Consider the following 19,065-nt stretch of genomic DNA (forward strand, 5'->3'; position numbering starts at 1 on the left):
CTCATCTCCCTCCTTAAGATGAGAACTCCACAGAGGCAGTAGTTTTCTCTGCTTTCTTCACTAGTTTAATTCCACAACCTGAGAACTCAGTAAATACCACATTTTTTGGACTGTAAGACACAGCCCCCTGCCAAATTTGAGATGAATAATGGTTGTTAATGCTGCTGTTGAGATCTGTTTACATTTACATTGGTGGTATATTATGGTGTTTATGTTATTAAATATTTTACCACATTTTTTGCTTCAATATTTTTTCCCTATTTTCCTCCTCTAAAACCTAGGTGCATCTTATGGCCCCCAAAATATAGTACTTGCTTAGTAACCCAGTAAAGCGGGTTACTGAAGGGAAGGAGGTTACTGAAGGTTACTGTGGGATCCTGAAGCGGAAGACGTCCTTAAAAACAGCCACTGTGTTCCCAACAGAGCCCAAGGTTCCCGTTTCCCCACGACGTCCCCGTCCAAGACATCCCTTCTCCAGCCGCCTCCTGGGGGACCCACCTGGCCTTTGGCGAAGCCCTCAAAGCCGTCATAGACGGCGTACATCTTGTGTCCTTCAGAGATGCCAAACCGCACAGCTGAGCGCACGGCCGCATTCATCCCAGCAGCTGGCGCGCCCACATTGATCACAGCCACATTGAAGCCGCTCTGCAAGACAGGAGACATTCGGCACCTGTCACAGGTGTGTCAACGCTCCACGTACCTGCCCACCACCAGGTGCCAGGACTACATGGCCTAGTGCAGGGAGGCAATGGCACGGTCCAGGGCAGGAAGGCAGCCCAGGGACAGGGTGAGTGGGGAGCATTGGGGACACCCCTGGAAGCTGACACGTAGCATCATCGCCCACCTTTAGGATCTCAGAGTCCCGCATCGTGATGGAGAGTCGCTTGTAGGTGTTGAGGTTGCCCTCAAAGCTCCTAGAAGAAAATGATGCTGTTGGGCCAAATCTAGAATGTGTATGCACAGGTCAGAGCTCACAAGAGGTGGGGCGCAGAAAACAATGGTGCGGGGAGCAGAGGGTCTGCAAATGCTGCTCTGTCCCTCAGGGGCAGGGGATCCTGATGTTACCCCATGTCCTGCCTGCCCTTGCAGGGACACAGGTATATAGGACACACATCGTGTAATTGGGCTAAGGGACAAAGGCATCCAGTACTTCTTAAGTTTCTTTGCCAATATACTAGCCATTTGTCCTTGCTGTCCTAATCTCATTATACTCTAATGGCTCCCCACCCCACACCGCCCCAAATAAACAAAGGTATAAACCATTTCCTCCTAACCAATCACCTAGGCCCTCCACCTGCAAAAATGGCACCTGCCTTCCACCTTTGTTCTGACTGCTCACAGTGAGACAGAACAAGCACAGCCTCGCAGGGCCTTGTGAAGGGCCAGGCTGTCGTTACCACACCAGAGTCTCCTTCGAAATACTCACCTTCCTCGGAGCTGCACTGCGTCCTTGAACCTCCTCTCATCCATTGCCTTTTGGACATCCTGGGTCTTTAAAGAGATGACAAGAGGGAGGAAGCCAGATGAGGACTCAGTGCAGCCTTGGGCCCAGCTCGGTGCCTCCGCCTCCTTCCCCTTGCCTCCTGACCTTGTAGGCAGGCAGGCAGGCGGCCTGGGGTCAGCAGTCCACCCTGGGCTGCGGCTGGCCTGTCACTGTAGTGGCCCAGTAACTTAGGCCGCTACGTAGAAAAGGATGAGGTGTCCCTGCCTACCAATCCAGGGTGGCAAGTCCCGAATCTTAGGAATTTGGCTCCATGAGAGCAGAGCCAGAGAAAGTGTATCTCTCAGACAAGGTTCTGACAAATCCCCAATTGGATTCTGGTGACAAAAAAGCAAACAGGACCACCTGCCTTGGGAGCTGGGGGGCCCAGATGGGGTCTCGGCATGCAAAGGAGAGCAGCTCGGAGACAATACGCCGGACTGGCACCTGGCCTCCACCCCTTTCAGCTGCAGATCTCGGGCAAGTTTAGGTGCCCCATCTGTACAATAAGGGGGACACCCCCACCTCCAGTGCTGTCTTTGGTTATAAGACACACCGGACTCTGAAGCAAACTCCTGGCAAAGGGCAAGTGCCAGTGAAGGGCTCACTGTGAGCCATCTGGCTGGACTGTCATGATGTGTGGTCGTTTGAAGAACAAGCCAGGTCACACCTACATGTTTGTCTGAAGGAACAGACACTAGAGGTCAGAAATAGGCTCAGAACGGATGACTGCACACAGTTCAATGTCCTGACTGAGCCTGTCATCTCATCTTCTCACAAACACATGCACACACACACACTCATGTATGAATGCACACAAAGACACATGTAAACACATGTGGACACACACACACAGAGGCTTCATTCCCTCCCATACAGTTTTAGAAGTGATGTGTCTAAGGTAACTTCCAACATGTCTCATGACTTAGTTAGTTAATCACCTCTCTATATATGTTATAAAATGCGCATACTTCAGAGCCACTGAAGAAGACCAAGTAGGACGACGGTCATCGACAGACTTTGAAAAATAAAAATAAAAACTGTTTCTAACGCAGGAAGAACAGGGGAGGGCAACTCCTTGCCGCCTCCCCTGGTGGACCGCGAGGTGGAAAACCACAGCCCGGGGCCTGGAGGAGGCGGATGCGTGTCGGAGTGCCACCTGAAGTGTCCGTGCCGGGGCCACAGCACAGACTTGAGTGTCCTTGGGACAGGATGGAAGGAGAGGCTGAGATCTGAGAGGCCAAGGACACCTTGCGCCGCCCACCCCAAGACCTCTCCCAGCCCTTTTCCTGTACTTCCTCTTCACCTTTTGGCAGAAACCCTTGTGATCCTCCCTGACAGTATAATCTGCCCTTGGGAACCAGTCCAGGAGACACAGAGCTTGCTGCCACACCCACAGGCAGTTCTGAATGTCCTGATTAAGGTCACTTAACTCCCTGTGCAGCTTGTTGGCCACAGACAAGGGGACAAAGGTGCCTGTGAGGCTGGATGCCCCCTCCCCCCAGCCAGCTCACCATCTGCACGCACTCCATCAGGGGCAGGCGCACCACCTGGTTCCCACTCAGCGACACCACGCAGGCCGGGGTCTCTGGAGTGGCCTTCAGAAGGGCAACAACGGCATCCACCCCCATGCGGCTGGCCTGGAAAAGACAATCACGAGCGTCAGAGACAGGCCACCACCTGGCCAAGGCAGCGCTCCCACCAGAGATCCCCCGGGTATCCCCAGCCCTTCTGGTAAAGACGGCCCTGTGGTGTCCTAAATACATCCAGCCTCAACTTCCCTTCTGTTCTCTGGAACTGAGACCCAATTAGGTACCAAAGTCCTTCCTGCTTAACACACATCTAACAAAGGGCTTTCTTCAGTCTCCACTAAGAACTAGCCAGGAGGGGAAAGAGAGGAGAGGGAAGAGGAGAGGAGGGGCAGGGAGGGTCTGCTACATGAAGAGCAGTGAAGATTCACAATCCAGGACCTGGACTCTGGGCTCTGCTGTCCCCTGGATCTGTTTCCAGAAGCCTGCAATGAATGCCAGGCTCCCACATTCTGGGCTTGGTCCTGGAGTCCCCGTCATCCACAGCTGTCCATGTGGGTTAGGGTCTCTCAGACTCTGGGCCACTGGGGTCCTGGAAACCTGCACAGTCTGAGTCGCAAAGACAGCAAGGGCCCGGGCACCATGGAGACAAGCCACGTGGCGGGCAGACGCTTTCGCCATGTTGCACCACTGAACCGCTATCAGGCTTTGGAGCCAGATGCTCCCTTTGGGCTCCAGAAATGCTCCTTTCCTTGTGATTTGCTGGACATTTTCCACTCTACTTACCAAAATCCTATCAAAGGCCGACGGCGTCCCGCCCCTCTGCACGTGTCCGAGTATGGTCACTCGTGTGTCGTATCCCAGCTGTGTCACCACCAGCTGCGGGAAATAACTTCGTCAGGGGACACAGGACACATGCAGGCAGATCAGCTCCCACGGGGGGACAGGCGCTGGATCTGAGAAAGTTTTCTACTCTTTCTTCAGATATATATGGGAAACGTTCTGATTCCTGAGTTTTGGTCCTTAAAGTAATACTCAGTTTAATGGCTAGCTGAAAAATTTTAAGATGATGCTTTCACTATCAAATAGAATTTTTATTTTTCCTACCTCACAAATGACCACGCATGATTATTTTTTAAAAGTTTCTATAGCTTGTGTTGAAAACATGGTTAGTACTTTATAAAACTGTGAATGTGTCCTGTATCGCCCTACATTTGTGTGGCTGTGTTAGAAAAACACAACAGTCTCAAGGCGCCCCCAGGCCAGGGCCCCTAGGAGCAGGGCTGGGTGGCTGGGGCAGGCCAAGTATCCTGACTTTGTTCAGTCCTGTCGAACTAGCAGGGTTGCACTCTGAATCCATGGTCCTTCTTGTTCGAATGCTCCAGGGTTCAATCTCAACTTTGGTTAAGTGGGAAAGCAAACCCTTTGCTCTGACTTTGCAGATTACTTCTTGTGATACAGTAAGCAGTTAGAAAGGCATGAGCAGAGTAGGAACAGGCCAGGTACAGAAGAGTGGAAAGCCCCAGGTGCCCAGCAGCAGACAATTACAGGGCAAGACCTCACTTCCAGGGTAACCCTTCCTCCCCTAACCTATCACTGGTCATGCAGTTTAGGCTCCCTGACCTTCCATATCACTGGTCATGCAGCAGAACCCCTCACAGGAGGAACAAGGGGGTCTGAGAAAAACCTCATCTGACTTTCATACAAGCCCTTGCACGACCACTCCCTTAAGCATTAAGCCTTTAAGGCAATGACTCACATCAAATCTCAAGAATGAAGTCTCAAATCTGTGGACCACAGAGACAGACTCTGGTCCAGAGTTAACATCTAGACCTCAGCTGCATTTCAGCTCCTGGCCCAGAAAAGCAGCATGGCCAGGCAGGGTGACACTGAGGCTGATGTCAGAACGACCTGTGATGAGAATGATCCCCTGCCCTGGTGCGGGGACCAGTCAGCGGACCCTGAGGTGACATACCTAGAAAGCTGATGAATATTCTACACAGGTCCTCCTCTAAGGCCTCTAGATAAAAGCTCCCCCCCCCCCCAAGGGGACCCAGCAAGGCTCACTCTCTCTCTTGAGCACATCTGCACCTTTCCTCATCCCCTACTTCCCCCAGCATTCTCTCTCCCTGTCTCTCTCTCTCTCTCCCTCTCTCTCTCTCTCTCCCTGTCTCTCTCTCTCTCCCTGTCTCTCTCTCTCTCTCCCTGTCTCCCTTTCTCCCACTGTCTCTCTCTCTCTCTCTCTCTCTCTCTCTGGAGCACACCCTAAACTTTCCCCCTCTCTTGGGCTCCTGCAGCCCAGCTGGCTCACTTCTTCCACACAGCTCACTTCCACCTCTGTAACTTTCTAAACAAACTTTTGCTTATATTTGGAGTCTTGGCTCTGGATTCTCTCTTATCCAAAACTTAAGAACCGAGGTCTAACACCTGGTGCTGTTTGCCATAAACACCTGGAAATATTGGCTGATACCTTTCACAGCTCTCTGTCAATATTTTAAAATTTGGGTGCATGGCTGCTATGGGAATAAAGAAGGCAAAATACAGAAACCAACTTGCAAAGCTAAGTTGATAACATCCTTTGCCCTGATGGGTGGCTTCAACCAGAGTCTGCCTGTTTGCCTGCCTGGTCTGCCCGGTACATGCCCAGTTGCCTCTCTAACTAGGAGGGCCTGCTGATTCTGCCACAGGCCTGACAAGCTGTACCCATGGTTGAGCCCTGTGGCAACAGGACTGTGCTGCCAGTCCCTCCAGCAGGGAAGGGCAGTGGCTCACGTCCAACACTCAGCTGACTCACTCAACACTCACGTCCAACACGTCCAACACTCAGCCTTCATTGCAAGGGGAAGCTCGGCCAATGCTCCCAGGGGAGGGAGGGCTCACTCTTGGGGGCTGACCCTCATGGCTCTCAGGGCAGCTGGCACCCAGAGCTGGACCCTCCTCTCCCAACCTTCCCCATTTCCCCCCTCTCTGTGTGGAAGCTCTGGTCCTTAGGGATATCCCCCAAAATAACATGAGTGTCACTGGCTCTCCAAAAGCCGGGAGTTGTATAATTCTCGTGTCATTGAAGTTATGAGTCATCAGGAAAATACTTTTTACTATCAGGGAGAACAAAAAGTGTTTTTAAAATAATAATGCCAAATCTCCCCCTTGCCAGTTGTTACAATCCCCCCTTTCCAGGCAGGTGGCAGTGGAGAGGGGAGAATCTGGACACACTCACGTCCTTGATTTGCTCCGAGGTAATGGGCTTATTTTGGGAATCGATTGCTCCTTCAGCCACAATGATGATATTCAGCCTTTTTTTCCGGGCCCGGTTCTAAGAAAACAGAAAGTGAAAATCCTCTAATGCCTGAAACGTTCTTAACAAAACCAAAGCCAGTTACTCCCCACTGAGCTGGCCTCTTGCCAGGTACAAACTATGACAATTTCACGAGCACTATTTGCAAAGGACACAGGAAGAAGGTGAAGGTGTTCTGTGAGCAGGTGCAGGAGGGTTGGGGGGGTGGGGAACGCAAGGTCTGGTGATATCACCACAGTGGCTGGCACCTGCACAGCCCCAGGCTGGGAGGCTGTGCTGACTGACCTTGGACTGTGACCCCCACACGCAGACACACCCACAGCCTGGCCTCCCCAGCAGTCTCCACTGCAAACCACATTGCCCATCTCCCTTGGAAGCCAGACTTCCAACCACCTCTCGGGAATCCTATCCCAACCCAGAAATTCTGTGCCATTGGGATCAGAGGACTGGGTCCCAGGCACAAACAGGAGGCTAGTGGGCACAGGGGAGAAAACGGAAGGACTTAAAGCCCAGCCAGGTCAGAAGCTGCGCTACATTGGAACAGGCAGGCGGGCACTGCTGTGAGACCAGGGCTGCTGCTGTCCTCACAGGCTCCAGACAGCACCGCAAGGATGTCCTGAGGTCATTCTCCAGGAGGTGCTCTCTAGAAAGGCCCCCACTAAGGACCCTCCGGCAGGGGGTGTAAGCGCCGTGGGGCAGTGAGGCCCCGAGTGGGCAGTGCTGGAGCTGCCCCTGCCAGGCAACCCAGGGACATTGCCCACAGTGGGCTGTCCTCATGAGGCTGCCCCATCCTGCAACCAAGGCCACAAATACATATGCCCTTTGGTCATTTTTTAAAGTTGATTAATAAGTGTACTACATTCAGAGAATATATTAATTAGAAATTTTCTAAAAGGTGTAAAGATATGACTTTAAGAGAGATTACTATAGCATCATTTGAAAAAGCAAAATCAGAAGGAATGACAAGTCCATGAACAGGGGCTCAGCCAAACAGCCATTCTTCATCCATAAAACAACATCCCCAAGGTGGTGAGAAGTAATGGAGTTGTCTGCACACTTACGTTGGGGACATGGCCTTGTTTGTACAGGTCACTGGACACCTGATGGATCCCCAGCTAGACGAACTCACTCACTCACTCACTTGTCACAAAATTGCTAAGGAGCAGCATATTCCCCACTTCACAGCCCAGGAGCTAAGGACACGGGAAGGTGAGGAGCCCGATGTCCCCCCGGGGGCGGCAGAAGCAGGATTCAACCCAGGCCTCCCGATTCCATGGAGTCTTTCCCAATTCGATACTTAAGTGCCTGTGGTGGGGTGCCCTGGGGTCTGCATCTCGGGCCAATTTATGCAGAAAGGTATTTGGAAAAGCCCTCCCAGTGCCACATTAACAGCCACTGAAAATGCACTACAGATGTGACAGCATCGAGTGTTTTCACGCACAGGTGAGTTTAAACCATCAGTCCTCACTCTGTCAACACTCAGGGGGCCGACATAGGCTGACTCAGGTCCTGCCTGACAGCGCAGCTTATCCAGTCTGAAACCCAGGGGGCTTGCAGACAAGACCACACGGTTCCAGTTCCAGTCAGTGCTGCAGACTCAGCACTGGCCTTTGACCGGCTGTGTGCACACTTCCTGACTGGGGTGTGTTTCCATCTCCAACAGCTGCCAGCACACCCTGGCCTGTGACGGGGTTGACCTGGGCCAGGCCAGAGACTGTCAGGGAGGTGGAGGACAGTTCACAGAAACAGGCATGGGCCCTTGGGGCTGCGATCTTACACAATTTCCCATGAGATGGTGATTAACGACATCCCCGGGGACACACAGGAGTACCCGTCTAGGCGGGGGCCGTCCTCATCTCATGCAACCAGCCACGGCTCTCCTAGCACCAGCTGGTTGGTGGAGAATAGCACCACGTGCCCAGGCAAGGCCAAGAAACAGTGAACTCATCCATTGCTTCCATGCCAGTGTTTATACTTGACATTCCCTGTGACCACGGGTCTATTTCCAGCTAAGAGCTCCAACTTCAAACAGGGGCCTAATTCTTCCAAGTAAGGAATTCGCATCTTCAAATCTGTTACCGTGAAGGTGATGGCAAGGTCTTACTGCACCTGTGTCCCCACTGTGGGTAGTGCTTATGTGTTTGCTGTATACAACTGCAACTAGCCTATGCCACAGGCTCACATCCTTTCCCTGGAAACCAGTGAAAACAGGGTTATAAAAATAAAGGGTGGGGAACTCCCCCACACACTAGGGTTCTTGTCCCCAAAGGCGCTGTTTTAAGTGAGACCTCACATGCCTTCATTAGAGGGAAATTTGCCTCGCATAAATAATCCACGGTGTGAAACATGGCCACACCACAAACTACAAACCTGATGGGAAAGCCTGCTTCAAAGTAATTCATCAACCTGACATCAGGCCTAGCACACTGGGAACACACGGCTGAGGGAACCCTCGCAACACGTGTCAGTGTCCAGGGAATTTCAGATTAGAGTCACAACGCAGGTCTGTTGATACTGTCATGTGGAGCTGAAATAGAAACCGGTCTCTGACCAACACTGATTTGCTTTTAACAGCTCCGATCTCGTGGTACCTCCTCCACGTAAAACCAACTGCTTTGCCTGAAAAACAGAGCTGATGTCGCTGTTTCTCTATCACCTCACTCTCTGCAGCATTGGGAAGCAAAACCCCATGGGAACAGCCCATCAGCCAATACATGCAGGTCCCATGCACCCAGGTTCACTTTAGAATCCGACAGTGTTTCGCTGTCCAAATCTCTGGGCAAACTGAAAGCCCTAAGGGTACTCAGAGGGGACGGCCAGGGCAGGGCGGGCGGTTGGAAGCCGCGGGAAGCAGAGGGTGAGTTACCTCTGACAGCTTGATGCACATGGTCTCCTGCCAACCGTCTTCTGGGGGAGATTCTGGAAGGAACACCCAGTCCGCCCCACAGGCCAAGGCGCTCACCAGGGCAAGGTACCTACGTGGAAATAGCAAGGACCCCATTAGGCTGCTGCTGGGCACCCAGAACTCGGCAATGGCCTTGGGCAGACGGAATGCCAAGCCTGTGTGGGAGCCGCCGGCCCCTTGAGAACCACCCCCCTGCAGCATGTGCACGGGGGCACAGGGCTCTCCAGGGGCCCGTGGGAGGGTCCTTTCCACCTGAATCGTGTCTGCACATACGTACCCGCAGTGTCTCCCCATGACCTCGAGAACGAAGGTCCTCTGGTGGCTGGAAGAAATGAAGGAGCGCCCACTTACCACCGCTGGGAAGAGCACAGGGCACACAGAGACAAGTGCTGGCACAGCCGTATCAGACAGAAAGGCCACTCTGCGATTATGGCAGGTACCCAGGCCTCCAAAAATGGACCCATTTTCTACAGGGGTAGATGCTACCACAGGAGTATCTCAAACTTTCGTAAGTAAAGGGGTGCAGGGGGTGAGTGCACTTTCCAGGTCCACATTTTACAGCATCCGCTGGAGCCTGCACCACCGTGGATAAAGGAAGTGCCGTGGCTTCATATGCACTTCAGTGCGCGGCCAGCTGCAGACGTCACCCTGCAGGGAAGGGGGCGCAGACGCTTCCCCACATCTCTGACACGGGCTGTGGTGACACACGCACAGTTTTACGTTCCGCCATTCCTGCAGAACTCTGGGCAGGACTGTAGACAATGATAATTTTTATCTTATAATTTTTCTCCAGCAAATGCATTTTCCTTCTTTAACGGGGGGAGAGGTAACTTTATAAAACTGAAAGTAAAAAGTCAAGCTGAGAACAGTTTTCTTGCCTTGTTTCTAATACTCAAGTGACAAGAGCCGCACCAGAACACCCTCCGTGGAACTTTCCAGAGCCAGCAGGAGTGTCTAGCCGCAGCGCACTGGGTGCCCCATGCCACCCGCCCGCCCACCGGCTCCCTGCGTCTACCTCTGGGCCGTCGTCATGATGGCGTCAACGACTTCGATGATCCGGTGCAAGGCCGAGTCTGTGCCAATGGTCATGTCGGTCCCGCAGAAGTCATTGTCAATGGAGCCCACCATGCCCACGACGTTGAGGTACCCATGCTTCTTCACCTCCTCCTTGTTGATCTTGCCTGGGGGGGACACCGCCACACTCTCCATCACCGGGAGCAGCCAGTGAAGGGAGAGAGGATGGCCGTGCCTATAGAAACCCACAACTCTGAACACATTTTCCATCTATTGTTGTTTTCCCGGAACTCTCCATGACCTACACTCATGGCAATAAATGCCAGATGTCAGTGGAGGTGACGACGAGACGGGAGCTATCACAGACAAGAGCATGGGACTCTAAAAATCAAAGCAGGGGTCTGCACAGTGCAATCTGTGGGTGAAATCTGACTTCTGTCTGGTAACGGCCGGAGAGAATAGCATAGCTCTCAACAAGGAAACATCACAATCCCAGAATTAAGCACATAAGAATATTATACAACTGTGGAGTTGATTTCTCATAGGCTTATGGGGGACTAGTCAGTTGGCGCTGTTCACTTAAAGCCCTCAGAAAAGACTGATGAGCAGATCTGCCCAAACTGAGTCACAGTGGTCAAGGTTGGGGACAGCTCAGGCAAGGACTCAGGTGGCTATTCCTCTTCTCTGTCGCCACCCAGCCTGTGTCGGACCAGAGTACAGTGGACAGGAGCTGCTCTGAGGCCCCTGCTGCCGGCATCTGGCGGCCACTCTCCTTCTGGATAGATTTTACAGAACTCAGGGCAAGTGCTTCAGGGCAAGTTTACGCCTTTCGTGAAGGGCTGTTTGTTCCAGCAACACAACTCTGCTGATATTTTGTATTGCATAGAAATCACGTAGCAACACATCTACCATGGCACACTGAAACAAATGATTCTCATTATTGCCATTATTTGAGGTCCAACATAGGTCCTGAGGTGGTGGCTGTAAAATCTGACACCACAAACACCTCAGTGGCAGTTAAACAGGCAGAGCAGATGAGGTCAAAGCTCTCTGCAGGAAGAGAAGACGACCAGGGTCGGGGGAGAAACCAGGAGAGGGACGCAGGGGACGCAGACACGCACCATTCTGGGCCAGCTCCTCCAGCAGCCCGCTCCACTCCTCCCGGAAGATGTTGGCCCCGGTGAGACTGCCGTCCCCACCAATCACACACAGGTTGGTGATGCCCCGCTGCACCAGGTTGTGAGCGGCTTTCAAGCGACCTTCCCGGGTACGGAAGGCTTTGCACCGGGCACTGCCGATAATGGTCCCGCCCTGAAAAAAATGAAATCCTGTTTGTCTGTCTCCTAACAACCTGGTGCAATGAGGGATAGATGGGCACATGTGAGTGCTGATGTAGACAGGGAACTTTCCAAAGTAAGGGTTCCCTCATTTTAATCTCTTCACTTGGTCCACTGTGGAAGTGCGTTTTCCCATTTTTAGCTCCATCCTGGAATTCAATAGAGATAATGGCTTCATGCCCAGGGGGAGCCAAGTAGGGTATGGAAACAAGGACCACTGTCAGCTGAACATGCAGAGGAGAGTGTGCAAGGTGATGACAGCCACACTGGAGGCTGGGCAGTGCGGGGCAGCTGGATCCCTGGGCCCCATGCTCCCTGAGCCTCAGACAGGCCCAGTGCTGGCACCACCCTAGGTCAGAGAAGCGCCGTGCCCAGTGGCCCCTTCCATTACTCAGAGCTCACCACTCATAAGGGCAAAATAAAAATCTGTGACAAAGAGATTTATTTTTGACTACATCTCCCCCCAGCCTTAACCCTTCTTAAAGGTTAAATCTTAAAAAAAAATCTTAAGTTGGGCCATCCCAACTTCCAGAAAGATAAGTCATGATCTTTCTCCCTTGGTGCTTCAAAAATGAATTTCCAGCTGTATTTAGAAAACCCAGGGTTCCCTTGCTTACGTCTGGGATGCACTCATTAAACTGGAATTTGCGTCCAATCCTTCAAATGCGTGCTCCCTTTAGAAAGCTCACTCATCGGTGATTCTGGGTTAACAGTCAGTGTGACAGGATGACGTTATGACTCACCACAGCATAGGTGAGCCTGGGTGGCAGGTGCAGGGCAGAGCAAAGGTAAGCTGGTTCTCTGCTTTTTGATTTGACCAAGAGCCATTAATTGCAGGGTCATGTGATTTCTAACAACTGGAAGCTAAGTCAGCAGCCCATAAATAGTGAGGAGATAACACGGCCAGGGCCTCAGGGACGAAATCACAATTGACTAAGATGCAGACAGGTGGGCCATGCACACATGCGCGCCCGTACACTCTCCACAGCCGCTTTTGTATCTCCTGTCTCCTGCACAATCACACCAGCAGGAAGGAAATGCTCTTTTGCACACATAGTTCGCTGTCTCAAATTCAAACAATGCTGTCCTGATTTTTTGCAAGTATCACTCTACTAAGTATTGATGGGTGCCAAACTTTCTTTGGTGTCTTTCTGAGAGAGGGGGAGTAAAGGTTTACTTGTAGACCTGCAGGTCTGTGACCAGCATTAAACATTCATGCTGCTACCATCTCCTCCAGAGTTCGAGATATAACGGACATACAGTGCGGTGTGAGCTTGAGGGCACAGTGTGACCAGCTGGTAAGTGCATATATCGTGAAATGACTACCACAAAAGATTAGTTCATACATCTATCAATTTGCATAGCTACCTTTCTTTTTTGTGGTGACAAGTTTTAAGATTTACTCTCTTAGCAATTTTTAAGTATAGAATACAGCATTGTTAACATGTTTAAGGCATGTGATATGATGACTTAATGTATGTAGACACTGTGAAATAAGTACCACAATCAAATAAATGAGCATTCATCACCTCCCATAGTTACCTTTTGTGTGTGTGCTACGAGAACACTTAAGATCTCTTTTCTTAACAAATTTCAAGTATACAACACAGTATTATTAGCTAGAGTCACCATGCTGTACGCTAGATCCAGAATGTATTCCCCTTATAACTGAAAGTTTGTACACTTTGGCGGTCATTTACCCATCTCCTTGGCTCTCCAGCCCCTGGCAAACACCAATTTATTCTTTGTTTCTCTGAGTTCAGTATTTTAGATAACAGGTACAAGTGAGATGACAACAGAATTTGTCCTTGTCTGACATATTTTATATTTTAGCATAATGTCCTCAAGATCCACCCATGTTGTCCCATATTGCAGGAGTCCCTTCTTTATATGACTAAATAATATTCCATTTATTTTTTATATATTTTTCCATACATTTTTCATCCATTCATCTATTGCACTAGCACCTTCACAGGGAATGTACCCATTTGGTACTTCCAGTGAAAAAGTACTCAACAGGAGTCACATATTAATACATGCATTACAAAAAATAAAACCACAGGAATATTTCATGAAGTCCACTCCCTTCATGTGATCTCTTTATTTCTCAACTCTTTGCTACGCTATACAGGAAACTTCTGGAAATTTTTTTAGGCATAATAAAATGTAAACATAAAATAATGGGGCAGGTGTCTTTTAAATTCAAATTAAGCAGCTGTTTCTTTGCTGCTTAAGTTCCTTAAGTGGCGCTTACTGCACTCTTGGGCACATTGAGGAGATCCAAGCAGCCAGGAGTGGGCAGGGCAAGGCACCCTCTAAACCCACAGCCCTCAGAGCCCCTGGCTGGGGTCTCTCCCAGGCTGTGATACCCTGAAGCCAAGGAACTTGAGAAAACCCAACAGTTGCAGATATTTGCCACTAAACACACAGCATCAACAAACAAAACTGCCTCAACATTAATCTGGTGTAAAAAACACACACACAAAACCCCCCAAATCTGCTACAAAGAATACTACAAAGAATGCTAGCTAGTATGCATGACTTTTTATTGCAAGGATAATTCCTCCATTTGCATGATGTAAAGTGTTTTTATAAAATTTAATTAAGTGACACATTAAGAATGTTTTTTTTTTCCTGTCGAGCAGGTAAAAATAAGGCCAGGCGGCACACTAATCTGTTTTAAGTCTGACGGGAACATGCGGACCACAGGCTTCAAAGGAGAGAGATACTTGCTCCCCGAGGGAAACAGTCTGTGGACGCGGCACCTACCACTTGCAGGATGCTGGACACGCTCTCCCAGTCTGCTTCCACAATGTTGCTTCCACCGTCCACCATGCCTTGGTAGCCCTGAGGGAGAGGGTCAAAATCTTGTTAAAACGGAGTAAATGTTGGGGCATTAATTAATCCCAAACTACATGAAATGTAGACACAAGTGACAATGACGCTAAGCGCCCGGGAGCCCAGTGTTTTGCAGACATGGTTCGTCTGAGGGTCGCGCATGGTGGGGATGGTGCGAAAGCCCCTTGAACTGAGTCTCTAAGAGTGGGAATGTCAGCCCAGGCTCCTCCATGGCACCATTGCCTAATGGTGCCTGAGAGACGGAAAAGGCATGAACTTACCCTAAAACTGTTTGTCATTCAACACACACGTTCTTGGTGTCAGTCCCAAAGCAGACAGGAATCCATTCCTGTCAGGGGCTCCCTCTGCCCAGGCAAATCCACACCGCTTTTGATACACACGAAGTATCGTTCACAATCACAGCTGAAGGTCACCCCACTAATTCCATGGCCTTCCTTCCGACCAGTGACATCTTACTATCAAGCCTGTGAGTGAATTAGGATTCAAGTGCGCACTTTTGCCTACAACTCCAAAGTAATCACCTTTCAACTCTAAAAAGCATCTCTTCTTACCCACAGAATATACAAGATTGGGAACTACAGAAACGTTCATCTGTATCTTCATATTAGTGAGTCACCCTCCAGGGCATCTACCCTGGAAAAGGGATAAGCCTTAACCACCGACCAAGGTTCATCACAACAGATTATTATTGTGAATTCATGTCCACTACCCAGTGAAGGCTAAGAAAAAGAAAAAAGGAACAAAGATTTAAATAATGAAACTCCCACTAAGTACAAAGCCTTCTGCACAAATTAACCAGTGGTGCAGGAATCTTGATGATTGATTAATTTGTATACTTATAAATGCAAAATTTATATTAATAATATAATGAATATATTATATAACATTATACATTAGTATCTTATTACAGCTACATGGTAAATACTATATAACACAGAATTATATGCATGCACATATATATATTCATATTTATGTATCTTAATATAAAATATTATATACTTATGTGCAGTTATTAAGTATGCATGTATAATATCTAATTATAATTATACTTATTAATGTACATTATGATACAGTATTAGATTTTATATTATATAATACATACATATATTTTAATATATAAGTACACATGTATATGTGCATGTGTGTAAAGTCTCGTGTTGTATATATACATACGTCACATCTGTGACAAACAGGAAAGGGAATGCCAGCATGAAATAACACAGAACAGAGAAGGTGAGAGCAGGTTTGCCTTAGAGGGGCAGGTGTCTCTGCAGGCTGTGGTCACTGAGGGTCTGGCCCCCAGCCACCCACTCACCCTTCGTCCTCAGCCCCAGAACAGGCAGGTCCAGATGGCTCACTACCCACCCACTGTCTGTGTGGGGAAGCCATGGAGGTTCTTCCAAACACACCCCACCTGCCTTTAAGGATCCCTTCTATCTCTTTGTTCCCATCTCCCTTCATGTGTGAGCTTACAGGGTGCACAGTTGTAGTCTATTTCATTTCAAGTATGGAACCCAGCATGGCTGTCACTGTGGACAATGGGGTGATAAGCAAGAGAGTGACTGGATCCAGGCTGCCTCTGGGAGGGGAGCCCTTATCAGAGCCAATATTTATGTTACACCCTGGTACGTGAGAGACCTCTGGGACAAAGACTGCGCCAGGCACAAGTTATTCCACTGTTCTAGGACCAAGCGCAAAACCTGGCTCCCTCCTCCTTCTCAGTGATCCCCAGGTATCTTATTTCAACAGAAGGAGGGAGGGAGGGAGGGAGGAAAAGAAAAGAAAGGAAGGAAAGAAAGAAAGGAAGAAAGAAAGATAATAGATGATAGGTGGATGGATAGATGATGGACAGATGGATAGGTGACAGAGAAAAATAGATTATGGATGGGTAGATAATAGATGAGACAGATGATAGAAAATTGACAGAGAGAGAGAGCACGAGAGAGAGAGAGAGAGAGAGAGAGAGAGAGGGGGGGGGGGCGGGGGAGAGGGGGAAAGAGAGAATACCCAGTCTTAGGGTTGCCATTTGACTTATTTCTGCCAGCGCACACTCCGGGTCTCTGTGAAGAACGCCATCACTGCAGCCCAGCCCAGCACACCATTGGAAACAGAGGAGACCGTTAGGAACAGACTGCAGTCAGGGGCAGTGCTTTCTGCCTCATGGCTATGAAGCTTGGGAGGTGCCCACAAGCAGGCCTGTGGCCCAGCTCCAAGTTTCAGACGCTCAGCCCCTGTGCTGAAACAGACCCTACAGAAAAAGATGATGTTTTGACCTTGTCCAAACCTGCATACTTCTGAGAGGAGAGAAAACATTACCATCAATTAGGCTAGAACAGTAGGCATCAATCAAGACCATGCTGGGCAGAGGCAGAGGGAAAACCAACTGAACTAACCACAGGTTTTGACGGAAAAGAGAGAGAAAACCTCCCAGCCTACGCTGACAGCCACTCCAGTAATTTTTCTTTTTTTAAATCCTCACTAGAGGACTTTTTCCCCCTTGCTTTTAGAGAGAGAGAGGAAGGCCCGGGGAGAGAGAGACAAACATCAATGGAAAAAAGAAACATTTATCGGTTACCTCTCATAGGCATTGCAAACCTGTGACCTGGGCCTGTGCCCCGATACGGAATCAAACTTACGGCTTTTCGGTCCATGGGACGATGCTCCAACCAACTGAGCCACACCAGCCAGCCGGGGCACCTAATTTCTGTACATTCACTCGTTAGGTAACTGAACAGACAAGGAAAAGAAGCCCTCCAGCTGCAGTGGCGCCTGCAGGAATGACACGAAGGAGGACTGTTCCTGCAGCACGTGTCCTCCCGTCAGACACCACATCTGATCTGACACTCAGTGCCTGCCACACTGGGAGTGGGAAAAATTATTTCCCTTTATTATGGCTCAGAACTGAAATGCTGATTTAATAAAAACATTCATAAATCCTTTTTTGTGTCCAGAGCTAGAGCATGGAAAAGTTTCACAAAATATAACACATATTTTGAAAAGTGAAATTGTTCTCCAGACATATTTATTTCATGTGGCATAGATACATATGGTGAAACCAGCATCGAAGAATAAAAAGGATCACTGTGCACTGGCTGCATTCACAGCGCCCGCCCTAATGCACACGTGGGCCAAGTTATAGGAAATGACTCACTCTTCAACGGGCAAGTCATGAAACTCATGTAACATTTGAAAAATAACTACCAACTGCAGTTTTGGGCTGTCTTTTACAAGGAAGGTATTACCAAACTGAGAAGCCTGATTTTACACAAATGTACCATCTCTTATACATGCAGTAATTCTGAGGAGGCCTCCCTGAAGTCTGAGTACCTATTCCAGTACTGCCAGGGCCCAAAACATGTTCTAAAATTCTCCTGTGGAATTTGCCCTCAGAGCCAGTTCAGTGAGTGACTCACGTAAGAAGAACAAACTATAAAAATTTTAAAGCTGCACTTAGTTTTTGAGCTCAAGTAACACTCCCTTTCTTGCTGGTCCCAATTCATAGGATGAACCCAAGAGTCCCTTAGGCAGATACATTAAATCCACTGTCCCACAGAATTTTTACATGAAGTCATTGGGTCACTTTGTGTTCATTTTGACTTGTGTTTTTAGACATCTGTTAACGGCAGAGCTAGTCCATCTGTGGGTGGCGTTCTCTTCTAAGAGATCTGCGTTTCTGTTTTTTTCATTGGAGACCCAGAGGGAAAATGCAGCCTTGTGCTACAGCACAGTGGGCTTCTTCTCTTAGGGTGCTTTTGTCCTGGGTGTCCACATGTCTTGTCAACTCTGTAGTGCTTTCTCCATCGGATTTCCTGCATGCTTCAGGCAACACCTCCCTGTTTAAATGGCAATCGATCCAAATACCTACTCAAGAGAACGCACTGTACAACTATTTTCTAGATATTGTTATCACTGGCATTCAGAGACTTTTCCAGAGGTTCTGCTGCTTCCGAGGAAATGCGTATTTTTTTGTTTCGTATATATGGTTAAGGTTTTCCTGGTTAATTCCATAGTAAATTACAGCATTTCACTTACAGAGAGCTTGAGAGCAATTATGTGGAGAGATCACCTCTGAATCCCTCTCATGTGTCAGATTCAGTAAATGCCACCGTGCAAAACTAGATGCTCATGAAAATGAGACAGGCCAAGATTCTCCATGTCAATAGTTTTCAAAGTCTAGGAATTATGAGTTCACTTTGCCCAAAGGAAAGTCATATGTAGATCCTCTGATCACGCATTCCCCTCCCCGTACCCAGAGCCTGCTGACATCTCCCCTCCCCAGACTCTGAGGGCACAAACGCTCCAGTCTAGGGAACTAAGTCACCCCTGCTCATCGATTTCATGACTTCAAGGAAAATGCCTGTATTGTCTTTGGATTTGTTCTTGGCAAGATTCATCAACTCCAAAATCCTAAAACAGGTAAGAACACCACAGGTCATTGTGCAGCCCTGGTCCTTGTATTTGTGGAAACTTCACAATATACTGACATGACTTACTTATCCCACTGGCATCCCTGGATATCTTGAAGCTACAGCTAACATTGCACAATTCCAGGGAAGTCACACAAAACTGGAAACCACAGCGGGACAAAGCCAGTCTCCAACATCCCTGGCAGAGAGATCCTTTCGCCATACAGTAAATTATTTAGT

General features: G+C 49.1%; 1 protein-coding gene across 1 annotated transcript in view; it reads right to left on the reverse strand.

The window, feature by feature from the left end:
• Nucleotides 1-19,065, reverse strand: part of PFKP (phosphofructokinase, platelet) — a 55,276-nt gene that overhangs the window by 20,102 nt on the left and 16,109 nt on the right. The window contains exons 3-13 of the mRNA XM_037031858.1: nt 14,330-14,407; nt 11,345-11,534; nt 10,225-10,390; nt 9,487-9,531; nt 9,171-9,279; nt 6,227-6,322; nt 3,796-3,888; nt 2,995-3,120; nt 1,427-1,491; nt 845-914; nt 499-645 (exon numbers count right to left, since the gene is read on the reverse strand). Of these exons, the coding sequence (XP_036887753.1) occupies nt 499-645; nt 845-914; nt 1,427-1,491; nt 2,995-3,120; nt 3,796-3,888; nt 6,227-6,322; nt 9,171-9,279; nt 9,487-9,531; nt 10,225-10,390; nt 11,345-11,534; nt 14,330-14,407 (1,185 nt within the window). The remainder of the gene's footprint in view (nt 1-498; nt 646-844; nt 915-1,426; nt 1,492-2,994; nt 3,121-3,795; nt 3,889-6,226; nt 6,323-9,170; nt 9,280-9,486; nt 9,532-10,224; nt 10,391-11,344; nt 11,535-14,329; nt 14,408-19,065) is intronic.

The sequence above is a fragment of the Sturnira hondurensis genome, unplaced genomic scaffold, assembly GCF_014824575.4.
Source record: "Sturnira hondurensis isolate 20B ecotype Veracruz unplaced genomic scaffold, ASM1482457v3 Scaffold0021214, whole genome shotgun sequence".
Lineage (NCBI taxonomy): Eukaryota > Metazoa > Chordata > Mammalia > Chiroptera > Phyllostomidae > Sturnira > Sturnira hondurensis.